The sequence below is a fragment of the Muscardinus avellanarius genome (genome assembly GCF_963383645.1).
Source record: "Muscardinus avellanarius genome assembly, chromosome: 11".
Classification (NCBI taxonomy): Eukaryota; Metazoa; Chordata; class Mammalia; order Rodentia; family Gliridae; genus Muscardinus; species Muscardinus avellanarius.
The window spans coordinates 69,495,127-69,511,022 of NC_137797.1; the positions used below are offsets into that span (position 1 = coordinate 69,495,127).

A 15,896-nucleotide genomic window follows, 5' to 3' on the forward strand; every position below is an offset into this window, starting at 1 on the left:
TAAAATAAAGACTAAAAAAAAAAGTAGGGCTGGGGGTGTAGCTTGGAGGTAGAATGCTTCTGGGTTCCATGCCCAATACTGCAAAAAGAAATAAATAAAAATAAATAAATAAATAAATAAATAAAATAAATACTGGAAGTATAGTCACATGTGATCACACTGGGCTTGGATTGGTATACTGTGTGTGTGTGTGTGTGTGTGTGTGTGTGTGTGTGTGTGGTACTGGGAATGGAACCCAGGGGCCTTCTACCTCCGGGCTACAGCCCTGACCTATTTTATATTTTATTTGGAAACAGGGTCTCACTAAGTTACTGAGAGCCTCACTAAGTAGCTGAGGCTGGCTTCGCACCTGTGTGATCCTCCTGTCTCAGCCTCCCAAGCGCTGGGATTACAAGCGTGCGCCACCACGCCCGGCTTGGATTAGTATACTTTTTAATCAATAATTTACATTACAGAACCTATGCTAAGAAAATAACGTGACATATGAAACACCTTTGTGCACAGATATATTTGTCACAATGTTAATAATAATGGGCAAAAAATAAAACAGCACAGAAATCAGCAATAAGGAATTAGTTAAATAAGTAATAATATGTCTCAAATTAGATGTTATTCAATCATTAATAATGATGTTTATAATGACTTTTTTTTTCAATACTAAAGACTGAACCCAGTGTCCTACATGCTAGGCAAATGCTATACCACTGAGCCTTAGCCCTAGCTCCAGTGAATGGTGTGTGTGTGTGTGTGTGTGTGTGTGTGTGTGTGTGTGTGTGTGTGTTTAGGGATTGAACCCAGAGACATTCTGTCTCTGAGATATACCCCCAGCCACATTTTGTTTTTCATTTTGAAACAGTGTCTTGCTAAACTGCTGAGGCTGGCTTTGAACCTGTGACCCTCCTATCTCAGCCTTCCAACTACTGGGTTTACAGATGTGCACCATTAAACCCCAGCTCACTGTTATTTTAAGTCACTAGGGTATTGGTAATTTGTTACACAGCAACAGGACATGAAAACGTTTATACTTTGGTGTAACATTATACCTTCTAAATGTGTGATAAGAGCACTGTAAAATAGTGGTGGACATGTTTTATTTTGAGGCATCCAAAAGTCTAGCCACTAGCCACTGTGAAGCTATAAAGCACTTGGCATGGGGCTGGTAAAACCCAGGAACTGAATCTGTTTACATTTTATTTTAATTAAGTTTAAGTAGCCACACACTGCTATTGGACCCCATAGTTCTCTAATTTACTTTTATGATAATTTAAAAACTCTGACCCTGGACGCTGAAATAGGATGAGTGCACAAATCTAGACAGGAGGCTCGGGCAGGAGGGACAAGAGAACTGGCCTTCTGGCCCCGAATGTTCCTATCTGTAATAAGGGAATAGTCGCTGCCTTAGTGTCAAGGATCAGCTAGAATGCCATCTGCAGAAAGACCGGTGTGAAGAAGAAAGCGTGGCTCTCGTGGCGCTTGCAGTCCGCAGCAACTAGAATGGAAGGACCTCCTGGATGGTCCAAGGAAGCGGTGAGGAAGGCCCGGCTCCTGCGTCCCACCCTGGTGTCCCGAGGTCTGCTCTCTGGACTCTGTGATTCCAGCTCAAAGGCACCGGCACTTCCCATGCTAAGGCGCTGGATCTCGCCTTTCTTTCTGGGTGTGCGCGTCTAGCTGAACACAGAAAATCCTGGCCTTTCTCCAAAGGGAATCATACCCCTGTTAGGCAGCTCCTGGCCCTTGGGCAGGGGTGGGTGGGGTGAGAATCTCTTCCTGTGAATTCAGAGCTGACTGCCTGGCAGGAAGAGGAGCAGCAGGATACAGGGTGGGGAAAGAGAATAATTAATATTGTGAAATAATTGTATATTTGGATAATGGAAAAATTTTACCCATTTTTCTAGTAAAAGACACAGAAATCAAATTGGCTGGTGGAGCAGGAGTTCAAAAAGCTTAAGAAAGCCTTCTCTGGAGCCTCTGGGAAGTAAACTAGTGTAGTGGGAAGAGAAAGGGGCTTTGAAGGCAGATCTGCCCCTTAATAGCTGTGTGATCTTAGGAAAATTACTTAGAGTCTCTGAGTTTTATTTGCTTATAAAATATTCCCTTATTACAGATAGGAACATTCGGGGCCAGAAGGCCAGTTCTCTTGTCCCTCCTGCCCGAGCCTCCTGTCTAGATTTGTGCACTCATCCTATTTCAGTGTCCAGGGTCAGAGTTTTTAAATTATGCCTACTATACACTATTGTAAAGGTTTTATTTGAAATTGAGTCTAGTGCTTGTTTTCAGTCTCTATGATGTGAAAGTAGAGGCCTTGCTCTTTACCTTTCTCTGCTTCCCACAGCTGTGCCCTGAGCTCCGCAGACCTGGTCTTACATGAACAGAACCTCTGAAATCTCCAGAACTGTGAGCAAATAAATCTTCCTTTCTCTAAAATAAAGAAGAAAAAAAGAAAGAAATCAAGTCTAGTTCCAAAGCATCCATGTACTCATCCAATTCTAATCCTCCAGGGAGGTAGGAGTAGTAAGGAGAGAGAGAGAGAGAGAGAGAGAGAGAGAGAGAGAGAGAGAGAGAGAGAGAGATATGATATGTGGGAGGCCCTGCTGAGCATGCACCGTGAGGGTCACCGTGAGCAGGAACCAGGGGAGACCTGGAGCTGGGGGTTGAAAGGAAGAATGAGGCCCCATGGTGTTCCCTGATATAGGACCATCTTGCCATGTTTTTGCTGTGCAAGGGGAGAGGTGAATAAGAAGAAAACAGTAGTTGAATTCTCATGTTTTCCTGAGGCAGGAAAAGCTGAGTTAGAGGATCCAGAGGCAGGTAAACAACTTCTTCCATGACCTTCTCAGAGCAGCTGGTAACTTGCAGCACAGTATCAGTAGTGAGATGTTTGTCATGGAGCTTAAAGGCTGATTAGGAGGCCCTGGACAGGCCCATCTTTCCTCTATGGTGTGCATTTCTACTCTTCCTGGCAGGGACCTTGCTGGTGGAATGTATTTGATCTGCAAGCTCACAGTGTGGTCTTTAAAGCGTGGCTCTCTCTGCAGTAACATAATGCTGGTTCCCTCTGGTTAAACTTTTCCAGTAACTCACTAAAGGCAGTACAAAGCTGAGTCAGCCACCCAGTGGTAATACAAGTGAAGCCATGTTCTCTAGGAAAGAGATTGAAGGCCACAAATATTTTACTAGAACCAGAACTGTTATCTCCTGACTTCTCCTCAGTTCATTTATGTTTCTGCTTCTAGACTAGAAGCTCTATGAATTGTTGACCATTGTGTTCTGAGCTCAGGGGACAGTGTACATCCCTATCATTGTTCATTGATTTAATAAACAAGTCAATTCAGAAGTGACCAAACCAAATTATTCAGCTCTCGAAGTAATCTTTGGGAGCCAGGCATGGTGGTGCATGCCTATAATCTCAGTATTTAGGAGGCTAAGACAGGAGAATCACGGGTTCAAGACCAGCCTCTGCACCTTAGTGAGACTCTTAGCAACCTAGTGAGATCGTTTCAAAACAAAATAAATAAGCCGGGCGTGGTGGCGCACGCTTGTAATCCCTGCGCTTGGGAGGCTGAGACAGGAGGATCGCAGAGGTTCGAAGCCAGCCTCAGCTACTTAGTGAGGCTCTCAGCAACTTAGTGAGACCCTGTTTCCAAATAAAATATAAAAAAAGGTCTGGGAGTATAGCCCGGAGGTAGAAAGCTTCTGGGTTCCACCCCCAGTACCACCAAAAAAAAAAAAAAAAAAACCACCACAAAATAAATAAATAAAAAGAGCTGGGGATGTATCTTGGAAGTAGAATGTCCCCTGAGTTCAATCTCTAGTACCATAGTAAAAAACAAACAAACAAACAAAAACCCAAAGTGGTCTTTGGGCCTACAGAACTGAACCAGCTGGTCCAGTGTGGTCAGGGCAGTGATATTAACTTGAGCATGTAGGCACTTTGGACTCAGAAAGACCTGGGTTTGAATCCTTGCTCTGCCACCTACTGGCTGTACATCATCAAGCAAGTTACTTGCCTTTTAACCTCAATTTCCAAACCTATAAAAAAGGAATCACAGCCAAGGGTGTTGGCGCACCCTTATAATCCTAGTCCTTGAGAGGTGAAGACAAAGAGGATTGCAGTGAGACTCAACCTAGTGAGACCCTGTTTCAGAAAAAAATAGGGCTGGGGGTGTAGCTCAGCAGAATGCCCCTTGGTTTATTCCCCTGTACCACAAAAGAGAAAGAAAGAAAGAAAGAAAGAAAGAAAGAAAGAAAGAAAGAAAGAAAGAGAGAGAAAGAAAGGAAGGAAAAGAAGAGGAAGGAAGGAAGGAAGGAAGAGAAATAAAGAAGAAGGAAAGACAGGAAGAAGAAAGAAAGAAAGAAAGAAAGAAAGAAAGAAAGAAAGAAAGAAAGAAAGGAATCTCAATGCCTACCTCTAAGAGCTGTTGTGAGAGTTAGATGAAGGATGTATTTAAAGGACTTGGCCCAGCATTTGGCACATACTTAGCACATTTTTATGTTAGAGGTGCTACTTGTTGCCAGTCCCCCACCCACCTCCTGGGGAGTCACCCCCACTCATAGCCTCTCCTGCCTGCATCAGCCTCACCCTGGCCGCATTTGGTGAGTCCAGCGTGGGGAATCGGCAGGAGGGGCCATCCTGCTCATTCTTCTTCATGGAACCTGAGCTTTCCAGGAAACAGTACCTTGAAATAAACTGTCTCCCTTTGGCCCACTGGAGGAACCAAGGCAATTTAGCTTTAGGATCCCATCGGCGGAAAACGCCTCGATCCTGGCAGAAAGAGCCCCTGAGCCCTGCAGCCAGGCGTTGCTGTGCCAAGAGCCCCCAGGAGCCAGAGCCACCAGTGCATGAGGGGGGCAGCACTTCTGCAGTGGGCGGTAGAGGCAATGGAAGCAGCGGTGTCCTGCTCAGCAGAGCTGGACACAGAGCTGACACAGAGCTGGAACTGGAGCCTGAGATGGAAAGCTTGCCATACTCCTGAGCAAACATGATTCAGCCGCAGGGCTTTTAAGAGGGTCTGGATGTCATACGATCGTACTTGGGGGCAGGGAAAGTCAGGGAAATACCCTTCTATAATATTATGGAACCTTAATTTTTAACCTAGATCCACAAAACCTGGGTCCCATTGTAAACCAAAGCCCTAGCCAGAGCAGCGGGCACTTGGAGTGCCGAGGCCCTTACCCACCTGCTCTGCCTCAGACACAGACAACCTCATCCCACTCTTTTTTCCCACACCCATTGCTCCCTGCTCTCGGCTCAGACATCTGTTCCCACCCACTTCTTCATCATCACCCTCCCATCTCAGCCAGCTCCCGGGAGACGCTGTTTGTCTGTAGCACCCCCCCATCCCTCACAGAATCACAGACATTTAGAGCTTGCGTCCATCCTCCCACAGCTGCAGCGGCCTGGCATCCCCAGGGCTGGGCATGGCTGGTCCAATCCTGCACAGCCTCAGCCTTAGCTGTAAGTATCAAGTCCAAATCTGCCTCACAGAGACCAGCTTGCCCTGATATGTCCTGTCAGAGTGGCCTCTCTATTTCCCATGACAGCTTTGCTCTCAGGCCTGTGACACTGGAGTACTGTTCCACCCACCTCTGTTCCCCCATGCCCAGTCGCTCTTTGGGTCCAGGTTGCTGCTTCTCCCTGGGTCCCCTCATGTGCCCTTCCTCCATCACCACTGCTCAGGGAAGGCCTGTGCTTGCCTCCATCCTGGGACACCTCATCATGAGACAAGGAGCTCACAGGGGACCTCTGGGGAGGGAGCCGTGCAACCTCCTGCAAGTGTCTGTGTGTTCCTGTAATTCAACACGACTAAAAGGTGAAAGGGGTAAATTTGTGTCCAGGTTTGCAACTTGGAGAACAGCTTTTGGCCATCACCAAGTAGACACATCATTACTGTGTCTCTCTGGCTTTTGTTTCCTCTAAGGAAAATGGACAAGTCAGAGCCCCTGCTGAAGACACGCCCCTCAACAGCTACCTCTTTTGCCACTTGACCCTCAGTCTTCCCCAGTTGGCCCACGGGTGGCTCCAGACTCAGAGGTCCCAGATCCAAAGGCCAGTCAGGGGACTACCAGGAAGAAAGGACGCGCAGGGACCAACCACATTCTGTGCTGGGAATCATTTTGGAAATGTAGAGACAGTGACGCTGTGAGCAAGGGAGCTGGAGCTGAAGGAGTCTGGGGGTGGTTAAAGCTGTGAGTCTAGGCAGAAGACGCTGACATCGCAGCAGAGCCTCAGTGAGGAAGAACACCCGGGGTGGGGGTGAGAATGAGCCGGTGAGGTGAGACAGACACAGAGGACCTGAGCCAGGGCCACGGTGAGGCTTCTCGTGGGGGTGGACAGCCACCCACCAGCACTTGGAGTCAGCTGCAGAGCAGCAAGCGACTCCTAGTGCCCGCCTCACCCAGACACTCCACCAGCTGGTGTGGAGTGGGAACCAGTGTCGGGGTCCAGGTGAATGTAATCCAAGGTAAATCCAGAGTGCACAGCCTTGACCTTGGAGGAGACCCCCTCCCCCCCAGGTCCTGCCGCGGAGGTTCACGGAGCTCTCTAGCTGGGCTCTGCGGGAGGCCTCAGGGCTCAGGCTCTCCAAGTCCCTTGGCAGATACTTTTTGAATATGTAATCACTTGGAACTCCTGCCTTATTCTTTACTAACAGAGTCCAAATTTTGTACAACTATTGAGGCAGCAGTATGGTCAAGGAAGATGAGCCCAGTGCCAGAGGATAAAGCCTAACTAGGCCAATCCAAACAAAATCCCATTTCTCTTCTATCTTAAAGGATGGCTATATGGTCCAGTTCTGACCAATGACGTATGTGGGTTACTTCTGGGAGATTCTCTCCATTTGCCTCCTAATCCTTTCCTGCATTTGGAAGTTACACTGGTTAATGCAATGCCTGGAGCTTCAAGAACCACCTTGTGAGTAGGAGGCAAAAAAAAAACCAAGAGGACTATAAAGAAACTGACCAGCGCCTTGATGTGATTACTGCTGAATTAGCCTAGGAACCACCGCCTTCCAATTTTTTTTTTTATTGCTTCCTATGCATTTACTGAACCCAGTGTTGTCCTAAGCCACATAACACCTGATGGAATTATTAACAACCTTGACTGTGAGAATAAGTATCTTCTCCGGCACCAGCACCTCTACCTGTCTGCAGCCTGAGGCATCTGACCTCTGAGATGCATGGTGATACATACCTGTAATCTCAGTGCTTGAGAGGATGAGACAGGAGGATCCCAGGTTCAAGGTTAGCCTCAGGCAACTTGACAAGGTCCTTAGCAACCTAGCAAGACCCTGCTCCAAATAAAAAATAAAGAGGGCCAGGGTGTAGTTCAGAATAATGCCCATTGGTTCAATCCCCAGTAAAACAAACACACAAAGAACTGGCTCAACCGAGCATGGTGGTGTACACCTATATTCCCGGTACTCAGGAGGCTGAGACAGGGGATCGCAGGTGCTGGGTCAGTTCTTTTTTTGGTGGTACTGGGGTTCCTGGAAGCCCTTCTACCTCCGGGCTACACTCCCAGACCTATTTTATATTTATATTTGGAAACAGGGTCTCTTAAGCCAGCGCGGCTGGCTTCAAACCTGTGCTATCCTCCTGTCTCCGCCTCTCAAGCGCGGGGATTACAAGTGTGCGCCACCACGCCCAGCTCTGGGCCAGTTCTTGGGAGGCTGAGACAGGAGGATCACAGGTTCGAAGACAGCCTCAGAAACATAGCAAGACTCTCAGCAACCTACTGAGACTGTTTTTAAAAATAAAATAGGTCTGGGAGTGTAGCCTGGACGTAGAAGGCCCTGAGTTCAACCTCCAGTACCACACAAAAAAGAAAAATAGGGTAAGGGGGTAGCTTGGATGTAGAATGCCCTGGGCTCATTCCCCAGTACCACACACAAGTGAAATGTGGAGAGGGTACATTCTTTACATACAAAGAACTGGCTCTGTTTCTTCCAAAAGTATCTTCTACACTACACGTGACTCAATGAAATTTAGGCACGTGTCTTTGTGAGGTAAAGGGCACCATGCGTGTACTGTGAGGTGTCTGCAGAAGGCCTCCCAGCCAGGGAGCTCTGGCTCGTGCTTAGTGACCTGCTCACACTGGGTGCTGGATGCTTTTATGGAGCCTTTCTCATCACTCGGTACCACCTCCCCATCATCCTTCACGGTCTCTGCTCCACTGCTTCCTCTTCCCCGTCCCTTCAACCCGACAACAGCTTTTGAGGGAAAGGATTTGAGGGAAAGAGAAACCAAGCACGTCGCACCCCTCAAAAAACCAACTCTGGACTGATCACTGATCTCAAACTCTGGACTTCAAGGCTGTGGAGTCCCTAACAACTAGCAACTGCTCTGGAGGACCTGATCATAGCTCCACAATGAGCTCTCTCCTCCTAGAGCCTGTTGCCCTCCGCTTGAGCCATCCCCTACGAAAGGGCCTAAGGCCTCCTCCGTGGCCCTGCCAAGGACTCTCGGGTCTGTGCCATGGAATGCGCCATCCTCTCACCCGAGCCCCTCAGCAGAGAGCACTGCGCCTTTTCTTCACCATCTTCATATCTCTTCTTCACAAGTTCTGAACTTGCTCGGCGTCGACTCAGCCCCTTGACCCAGGCTCAAAGAACACCACGGGTGTCAACAGTTTATACAGACTTTATTTTTCAACTGTGGGGGGTGGGTAAGCACACACAAGGCTGGGCGGGCAGAGGTCTAGAGGTGCGGTGTCACAACACCTGCCCTGGGTCACAGACATGGATGGGAAAAGGGGTCTTATTCCTACCATAGATTGCTATGGGATTATCACAACAGCACATTTGTCCCCAGTTCTATTTACACCATGGAATGTGGAGAGGGTACATTTCTTACACTAAAAATATATACTTTGGAATCTCTAAAATGAAAATATTTCTATCTCTACGTGAGAACTACTAGAAAGAAGAACATAGAAAACAAGGGAAACGTACCAGCACCTCAAGTTGTCCCCTTCCGTGGGAAGGTCACTCTGCTCTCCACCTACGCCATGAGCTTGCAAGGGCAGCCATTTCTAACCAATCAGACAGACAGACACAGAGAAACAAGAGGGAGGCTCATCATCCCAGGAGAGTGAATATGGGAGAAGGGGAGGAGGAAGAGGAGGATTCTGGCTTCTTGTACAAAAGGAGCAATTGCACATTCAGTTTGGTGCTTCTGTTCCCAACATTATTGCACATGGGAAAAACCTGCACATTGACGTCACCACAGACCTGTGAAGAGGAGCCAAGCTTGCTGATTTCTGCTGGCTCAGAAAAGTGCAGTGGGTGGGTTCTCCCTCTCCCTCAGGAAATATTAATGCCATCAGTTAGAAGAAAAAGTTCTGTATTCTCCAGTGCTGACAGTGGGTTAGATTTAAGAAAAATGTTATTCCTTTTCTCTTCAGAAGGATCAGAAACCATTCCATTCCCTTTGAGCACAGAATCTCCTAAAAGAATTACACGTTTGGATGAATCACTGCACTTCCTGCGTTCTCCCGTTGGAAAGGTTCACATAACACTCCTTTCCTCTTTTCTCACTCCAAGTAGTGATATAGTTACTTCACACTTCTCTTGGTTATGAAAATTGCCCTCCTTTCTGACCAAAAAAAAAAAAAAAAATGTAGCTGAGTCAATGGCCCCTTCTCTATAATTAATGTTAAGAGACAAGGGCATCAAGAATCATAAAGGTTTAGTAGAAAAATCACTTCTATTTGGCTTTGGAATGTCCTTTTCTATTTACACTAGAAGATGGACAAGCCTGAGGGCTTGAGAATCCTTAGTTCCTCACCATAAATAAGGAATATAACCATAAAGTCTCCTTTCCGAGAAGCCCCAGAACGGATCAACTTTCTCATCATCCTTGTGATGGAGTGGTAGTTTTGGGACCTTCGATCAAGAGCTTTGTCCCTCCAAGGAGAACTTAGAAGACTGAGGAAAAGGCAGAGGGAGGAGTAAAGGGGGCGGGGACATGGGTGATGTCCTACTTGGCCAGCCAGGGCCTGCTCTGAGGATTTCTACCTCATGGGAAGCCCAATGGCTACCATACCACCAAAAGTAAGTCAAGAAGGATGGAAACATTCAATGCAGGGTTCCAAGATGTCCTGCTAGGATGTGGCTTGGAAACCTGAGAAGTGTGAGAAAAATCCAGTGAAGAACTGGTAAAGATGACTGTTTGACAGTCCTCAGCAGCGGGGCTGTCTCTCTTGCAGAAGGACTTCAGAGACACAGAGAAAGCGGCAGAGAAGACATACTGGGTAGTGAGTGCTTCTGATGCTGAAGCCTGCTCCCTGCTTCAGGAAAACCTGAGGCATCCAACGTGGAAAATGAAGTAGCAGAGAAGATGCGGGCAGAATTACTGATTCCTCTAGTAAAGGGGACACCTAGAGAGTCGAGTGGGCAGAAAATAAAGTAGAATTAGGAACTGCCTTTTTTGGATGACCAGAAACCATAGATTCCCCAAACCAGAGACTTCTTGAAGGTCACAGCACTCATAGCCTGAGCCAGCAACCAAGCCTGGGACTCAGCAGATTTTATCAAACATTTATGACTAACTTTAAAGCCAGTCACGTCCCAGACAAAGAGAAACTGACCGTTCACATCGCCTTTTGGGAGAATATGGTTCCCTCTACCTCAAAGGTTTCTACAATGAGGAGATGGTGATAGAAACCGGACATGGCAAAGACCAGATCTCTTGACAATCTTTCAGGAGTTGGAAATCACACCTAGCCACAAAGAACCAGTCTGTGATGTATGCAACCAAACAGACCTGGCAATTTTATAGTCATTTCTGCTGATCTTCACCTTCTCTCTAAAGCAATCTTTCCCTAAAAGTTATGACCAGGAAGAAATTTACCCACTTAGAATCAAGTTCTTTTCCTTAGAGCCAGTATTCCCTTTACTATCATTTCTTAAATCCTGGCCTCTGTCCCTCCCTGTGTCAACACCACCAGCCTGTTTGGCATTGGCTTGCCAACACTCAAACTCTTCCTGAAAGCTCCCCTTGCTGTGAAAGAGGTAGACCACTGCTCTGGCCCAAGCAGATGTGCGCATAAAAACCACCTAACAATTTGCTTCGCTTTCTACTTCTAAATCAGGTTTTCCTGAACTTAAATACATTTTTTTCATAAGAATTTGTCTGTATTTGTTCTCAAGCTATTTTATCAGAGAAGTCTCAGGTGAGAATCCCCTAATGTTTTCAGAGCTACCCCATCATTTAGTAACAGTGACGAAAGCCTGTGGCTCTGTTCTCATTTGTCGGTACATGAACATGCACTGCTACTGCTGCTTCATCTCCATGCCCAGCTCCTTACCCCAAATACTGCCCACGTTGACTCTGCCATCATGTCAGCAGCCACAGACCTAAGCAAGGAAGCAGCTAAGAACAGGGCTGAGGGTTTGGTGAGAGCTGAGGAAAAGAGAGTAAGAGCATGGAATGGCTCCTGCCAGTCCATGTAGCAGAAATGAGCTTGGCTATTGTTTGAGAAAAAAATCTAATGTCCTAAAGGATCGGCAGAGCCTTCCAAGGTGGCTGAGATTCCTAGGGTACAGTGACTTGGGAGAACCCAGCAGGGGAAGAACTCATGGTCCTGTGACTGCACTGCACAGAATTAACAAAGAAGCTCCCCTCCTGAGTTTCCCTGAGTGACACTCACTGGTTTTGTTCCACCATGGCTCTTTCATATTATGTTTCTTATAGGTGCAACTGAGGCAAGGGAAACGGGGAACACCACCATCCTCCCTACACACAGAGTGGCAGGGAAATATGGTAGGGGTACGACGAAGCAAGAAAAGAGGCATGTTTTCAGGGGATGGAAACAATGACAAAAGCCAAGCTCGAAAAAGCAGCCAAAGAGTGATAGGGGAAAGTCATCAAGAAAGTTTTCCCACTGAAAGGCTGCCTTTAAATTTTTCCAAATTAGGTAAAGGGATACAATTCTTAGATTTTTCCCTAAGGTGATAAAATGTGAAGCTTTGATTCACAAAGGTTGTAGTGCCCACATGTTTTGAAGAAACATGCCCAATCCTGTCTACACTAGGAAAGAAAGCCAAGGCTGTTCCTAAACAGCCTTGTGAGTAGAAATGCGACAAGCCAGGAGCAATACCCACAGCACAGAGGGGATGCCTGTACTTAATACCTGAGGCAGTGTGCCATCAGCCAGTAGCGAGATGGTCTGCTTGTTAAGCAGGCACCCATTCTGAGGGTTGGTGTCTGTCCTGCACCAGTTGTTAAATATCTTGAAAATCATCTCTGAACTAAAATAACTGTGCCCCTAAGAGAGAAGGAACGACAAGGGAAATGCAGAATTCTTTTGACATCAACCTAATGACCAAGACTAGAATACAGGAAAATATTTTAAGAGTCTACTGAATGCAAAATGCAATAAAGTAGCCAACTCCTCTTCTAGGAGAGCATGACTGTCTGTCTGTCTGTCTCCCTCGATGGCCCGTGTTCTCCCTTGAGCGTGCTCCTTGCTTTACCCCAAGGTATCTCTCTCTGGAGATGGCCTGCATTCTCCCTTGACTGTGTATGTGCTTTCCTAAGCAAGTAAGTTTGTGTCTCTGGGGAAAAAAAGGAAAAGAAAGACAGCACAGGAGAGGACCTTCTCACTATATCAAGATCTTCCAGAATAAAAAGCTGATATGACTGGATTCTTGCACAATATCCTGGTTGGCCAGTCACAGTCTGTGCACAAAGGCAGGGAAGGTCTGTATACACTGGAGCCCAGAACCTTGATATTCACTGAAACATAGGAGAGAAAAAATATAGTTTTCAATACCAAAACTAACTTTGCCGGTTACGGTTCATTTCTCAGTGTAGCCTTTTACATCTGAGAACCAGAACTTTTGTCAACCAAAGAATCCATGATGATGAAGAAGCCACATGGCTGAAGGCGGTTCTGGTCCACTGAGCTGATGATGGTTCACTACTAAGGCAGCTAGGGAGACACAAGCACTTGGATCTCTCCGGGATGAAATCTGAATGTGTTCTCAAGAGAAAGCAGCAAGATGTCAAAGTCTCAAAAATGGCCAATAAAAACAGCATGTCTCCCTTTACACACAAACAATTGCTATCAAATCTTTCCTAGATACCTAGAAAGCAGATATTATGGCAAATCTTCAGGCTAGGAAGTCCTTCCTGGTAGCTAAACTAATACCTTTTGTAGCAGTCTAGGCTTATTTTCTTACACTCTCAACGATGAAGACCAAGAGAAGCTGCTCACTTGTCATTACTGGATTTCCCCTGAGCCTTTTCCTAAATGAGCTAAACAACTCCAGTATCCCCCTTGGCCCTTGCATCTTGTAAGGGCCTCACTGAGTTGTACAGACTGCTGCTAGGGAGTGATAGAGGCCCCCAGGTCAGAGGCCGCAGTGGTGAGCACTACTGATGCCCAGGCGGCTGACCTCCTGGTTGCAGACCTCTTGACAGCCTCCAGGTCTCCAGGTCTGACCAGCACCCCCGCCACAGGTAGGCAACTGAACTGAGGCCCAGAGCTGCCTGGAGCCTACAGATACCAATACGACCTGGAAAGCTTCCCTTTCCTCTCTGTTCTCCTGCTACCTCCCACCTCATCCCTGAGGAAGAGGGCGCTCGCTGCAGGAATCCTCAGTGGCAGAATGGATTTATGGGGCTCAGCAGGCCAGCAGAGAGTTTCAGAGACAATGTCTGAAAAACAGGAACCTGGGTCTTGAATGGTGGCAGTTCTGAAGAGCAAGAAAGAAGAGGAGGAGAAGAGCCAACAGGAGGTGGTCTTCTGCTCCTGAGTTCACATCTGGTGAGTGGCTGCTGGTATGGGGATGGCTGGGTGTCCTCCAGGCAACATCAAGAGTAACTGAATGCTTCGGCATGGCTTTGAGATGACCGAGGACAGGGCCAGACTTGGTCTTGCTTCTTCTCCAAGAGACTTGCCATTTTCTCTGTAACCAGAGCTTCCCTGAGGCACCTCATGGCCCAAATCTTCCATCCCAGTAAAGACTCTTAGTTGAAGAGACTGAATAAAAGTGTTACAATGAGACAAAAAGGGAACACATGATTCATTCCTGCTTTTAACACAATACTTTGAAGATGTCACCACAATTTGGATCTGGCTATATTTTAAGTTCATTTACAAGTAGACTAGTTCTCAACTAAAAATAACTGTGTGTGTTATACAGTTCGACAGCTGCCTGGATTTTCCTCTGAAGGAAACAAGATTCTATATTTCACTCACATTCAGCACAGATTTATTTTAACCCATTTGAGGAAGAAATAATCCATCACCCCACCCACTGGTGGCTGTGACTTTTCAAAGTACTTCAGTTTCTCCTCAGAGCAACCTATTATTATACCCATTTCATTCCTGAGTAAACTGCCAAATTATACATGGAATTAAGAATAGGACTAGGTTTCTCAGTTTTAACAAAATCTATCTAGAAAAGTCATTTTTGATGAGGCCTTAGATTTTGCTTTCAGTTATCTGACTGCTTAAACTTACATGATGTTTGGACTCAATTATTCAAGTAATTTGAATACATGTCCTACCTCAGTAAGTGCAAAGATGCCTCAAGTCCTTTAATTTTCTTTATTAGCCTGATTAAAACTTATCTATGCTATTATCAAATGGTAAAAGAATTTAGTTTGCAAAATAAGGAAACAGTTACAATTTAAATTTTTAAAATCTGTGCTTGGCAAGATTTTTCATTCTGAAACAAGTTAAATAGGTTGAAGTCTATGTCAATACTGCCAATACTATTTGTGTTAACAATATTGATACAGACTTGTAGCAATTTTCCAGCTTGTGTGATTGCAGTTAGAGAAAGGCCCTTTAGATTTCAAAATGAGAACCAGGAAGAGGATTAGGGGGACTAAAGAGATTCAGCAAATTTACATTCCAAAATAATTCCATCATGACTTTGGACCTATATAAATGGTCAGCTCAAAACAGCCTGTCTCCTCAAATATTTAGAAAACATCAACACTTTCTTAAGTTGATAGATATTCTTATTGGGTCAGCAATAGTCCTGGGAGTGCTACTTATTAGACAAATTTAATATTACAAGTAAAATATATTTGATCTGCAACATTATTACCATTTTCAAAAAGCCAAAAATAAATAAAACCCAAAAATTATAGCTTTCTTTACCTTTTTTCCTTTGTATTCCCAGAATTCATACTAAGAGCTTTCCAGACTGTGGTTTTAGGCATTTCATCAGATATATTAATCTCAGAAGGGTCACATCTGAAACCAATAATCAAAACTAGGACAGTAAACATCAAACTATAAGTAATTTATCTATCTATCTATATATTATATTTATTATGATCTATATAACTACCACCCCTCCAAAAAGGGAAAATCTGGGTCTGGGGTAGACCAACTAACAGTTCTCAGGAGCTCCAGCAACCAAATGGAGTCTGGTCATTCTTCCTGCAGCCACTGAGGGTCTGTGAGGTGGCGCTGCAGGCTGGGCTGGCGTTCCAGGTGGGGCTGGCCCTCTAAAAGGATGCTGAGATGCTGAATATGGCACAGATTCAGGAGCTGCCACTTCCGCAGCACCTGCCGTGTGCCAGCAGCCTTCACTCTTCTCATTTTCTCATTTATATAGCTAAAGCTTCCCTGTTTGTAGCTTACTTTCACATTTTATTGCCTTAACCACTATAGTAAGAGATTAATGACATCTTCATTTTGAAGGTGCCAAAACCAAAGACCACAGGGCTAAGCACCCAACCAAGGTCAAACAACAATAAGTAGAGAATCAAAACCCTACACCCAGTCTTTGGTGCCCTGGAGCCCTAGAGCACCCTAAGGCCTTCTATAGAGCCTAGGGTCTCCTAAAATGCCAAGAGCAGAAACAGCATCCCACTAGAGAAAGAATATTGCTCCTACTTTGCTGTCAAAGAATTCAGTCTATGGCTCCTTCCAT

The 15,896-nt window shown here is 45.8% G+C and overlaps 1 protein-coding gene across 1 annotated transcript in view; it reads right to left on the reverse strand.

Annotated features, from left to right (window-relative positions):
• Positions 1 to 5,479: 5,479 nt before the first annotated feature.
• Positions 5,480 to 15,896, reverse strand: part of SLC4A8 (solute carrier family 4 member 8) — a gene marked incomplete at both ends in the record, with an annotated part of 108,177 nt that continues 97,760 nt past the window's right edge. Inside the window, 9 exons of the mRNA XM_080704886.1 lie at positions 5,480 to 5,787; positions 6,817 to 6,907; positions 8,026 to 8,207; positions 8,495 to 8,599; positions 9,784 to 9,923; positions 10,037 to 10,209; positions 12,131 to 12,265; positions 13,562 to 13,697; positions 15,116 to 15,211. Of these exons, the coding sequence (XP_080561012.1) occupies positions 5,480 to 5,787; positions 6,817 to 6,907; positions 8,026 to 8,207; positions 8,495 to 8,599; positions 9,784 to 9,923; positions 10,037 to 10,209; positions 12,131 to 12,265; positions 13,562 to 13,697; positions 15,116 to 15,211 (1,366 nt within the window). The remainder of the gene's footprint in view (positions 5,788 to 6,816; positions 6,908 to 8,025; positions 8,208 to 8,494; positions 8,600 to 9,783; positions 9,924 to 10,036; positions 10,210 to 12,130; positions 12,266 to 13,561; positions 13,698 to 15,115; positions 15,212 to 15,896) is intronic.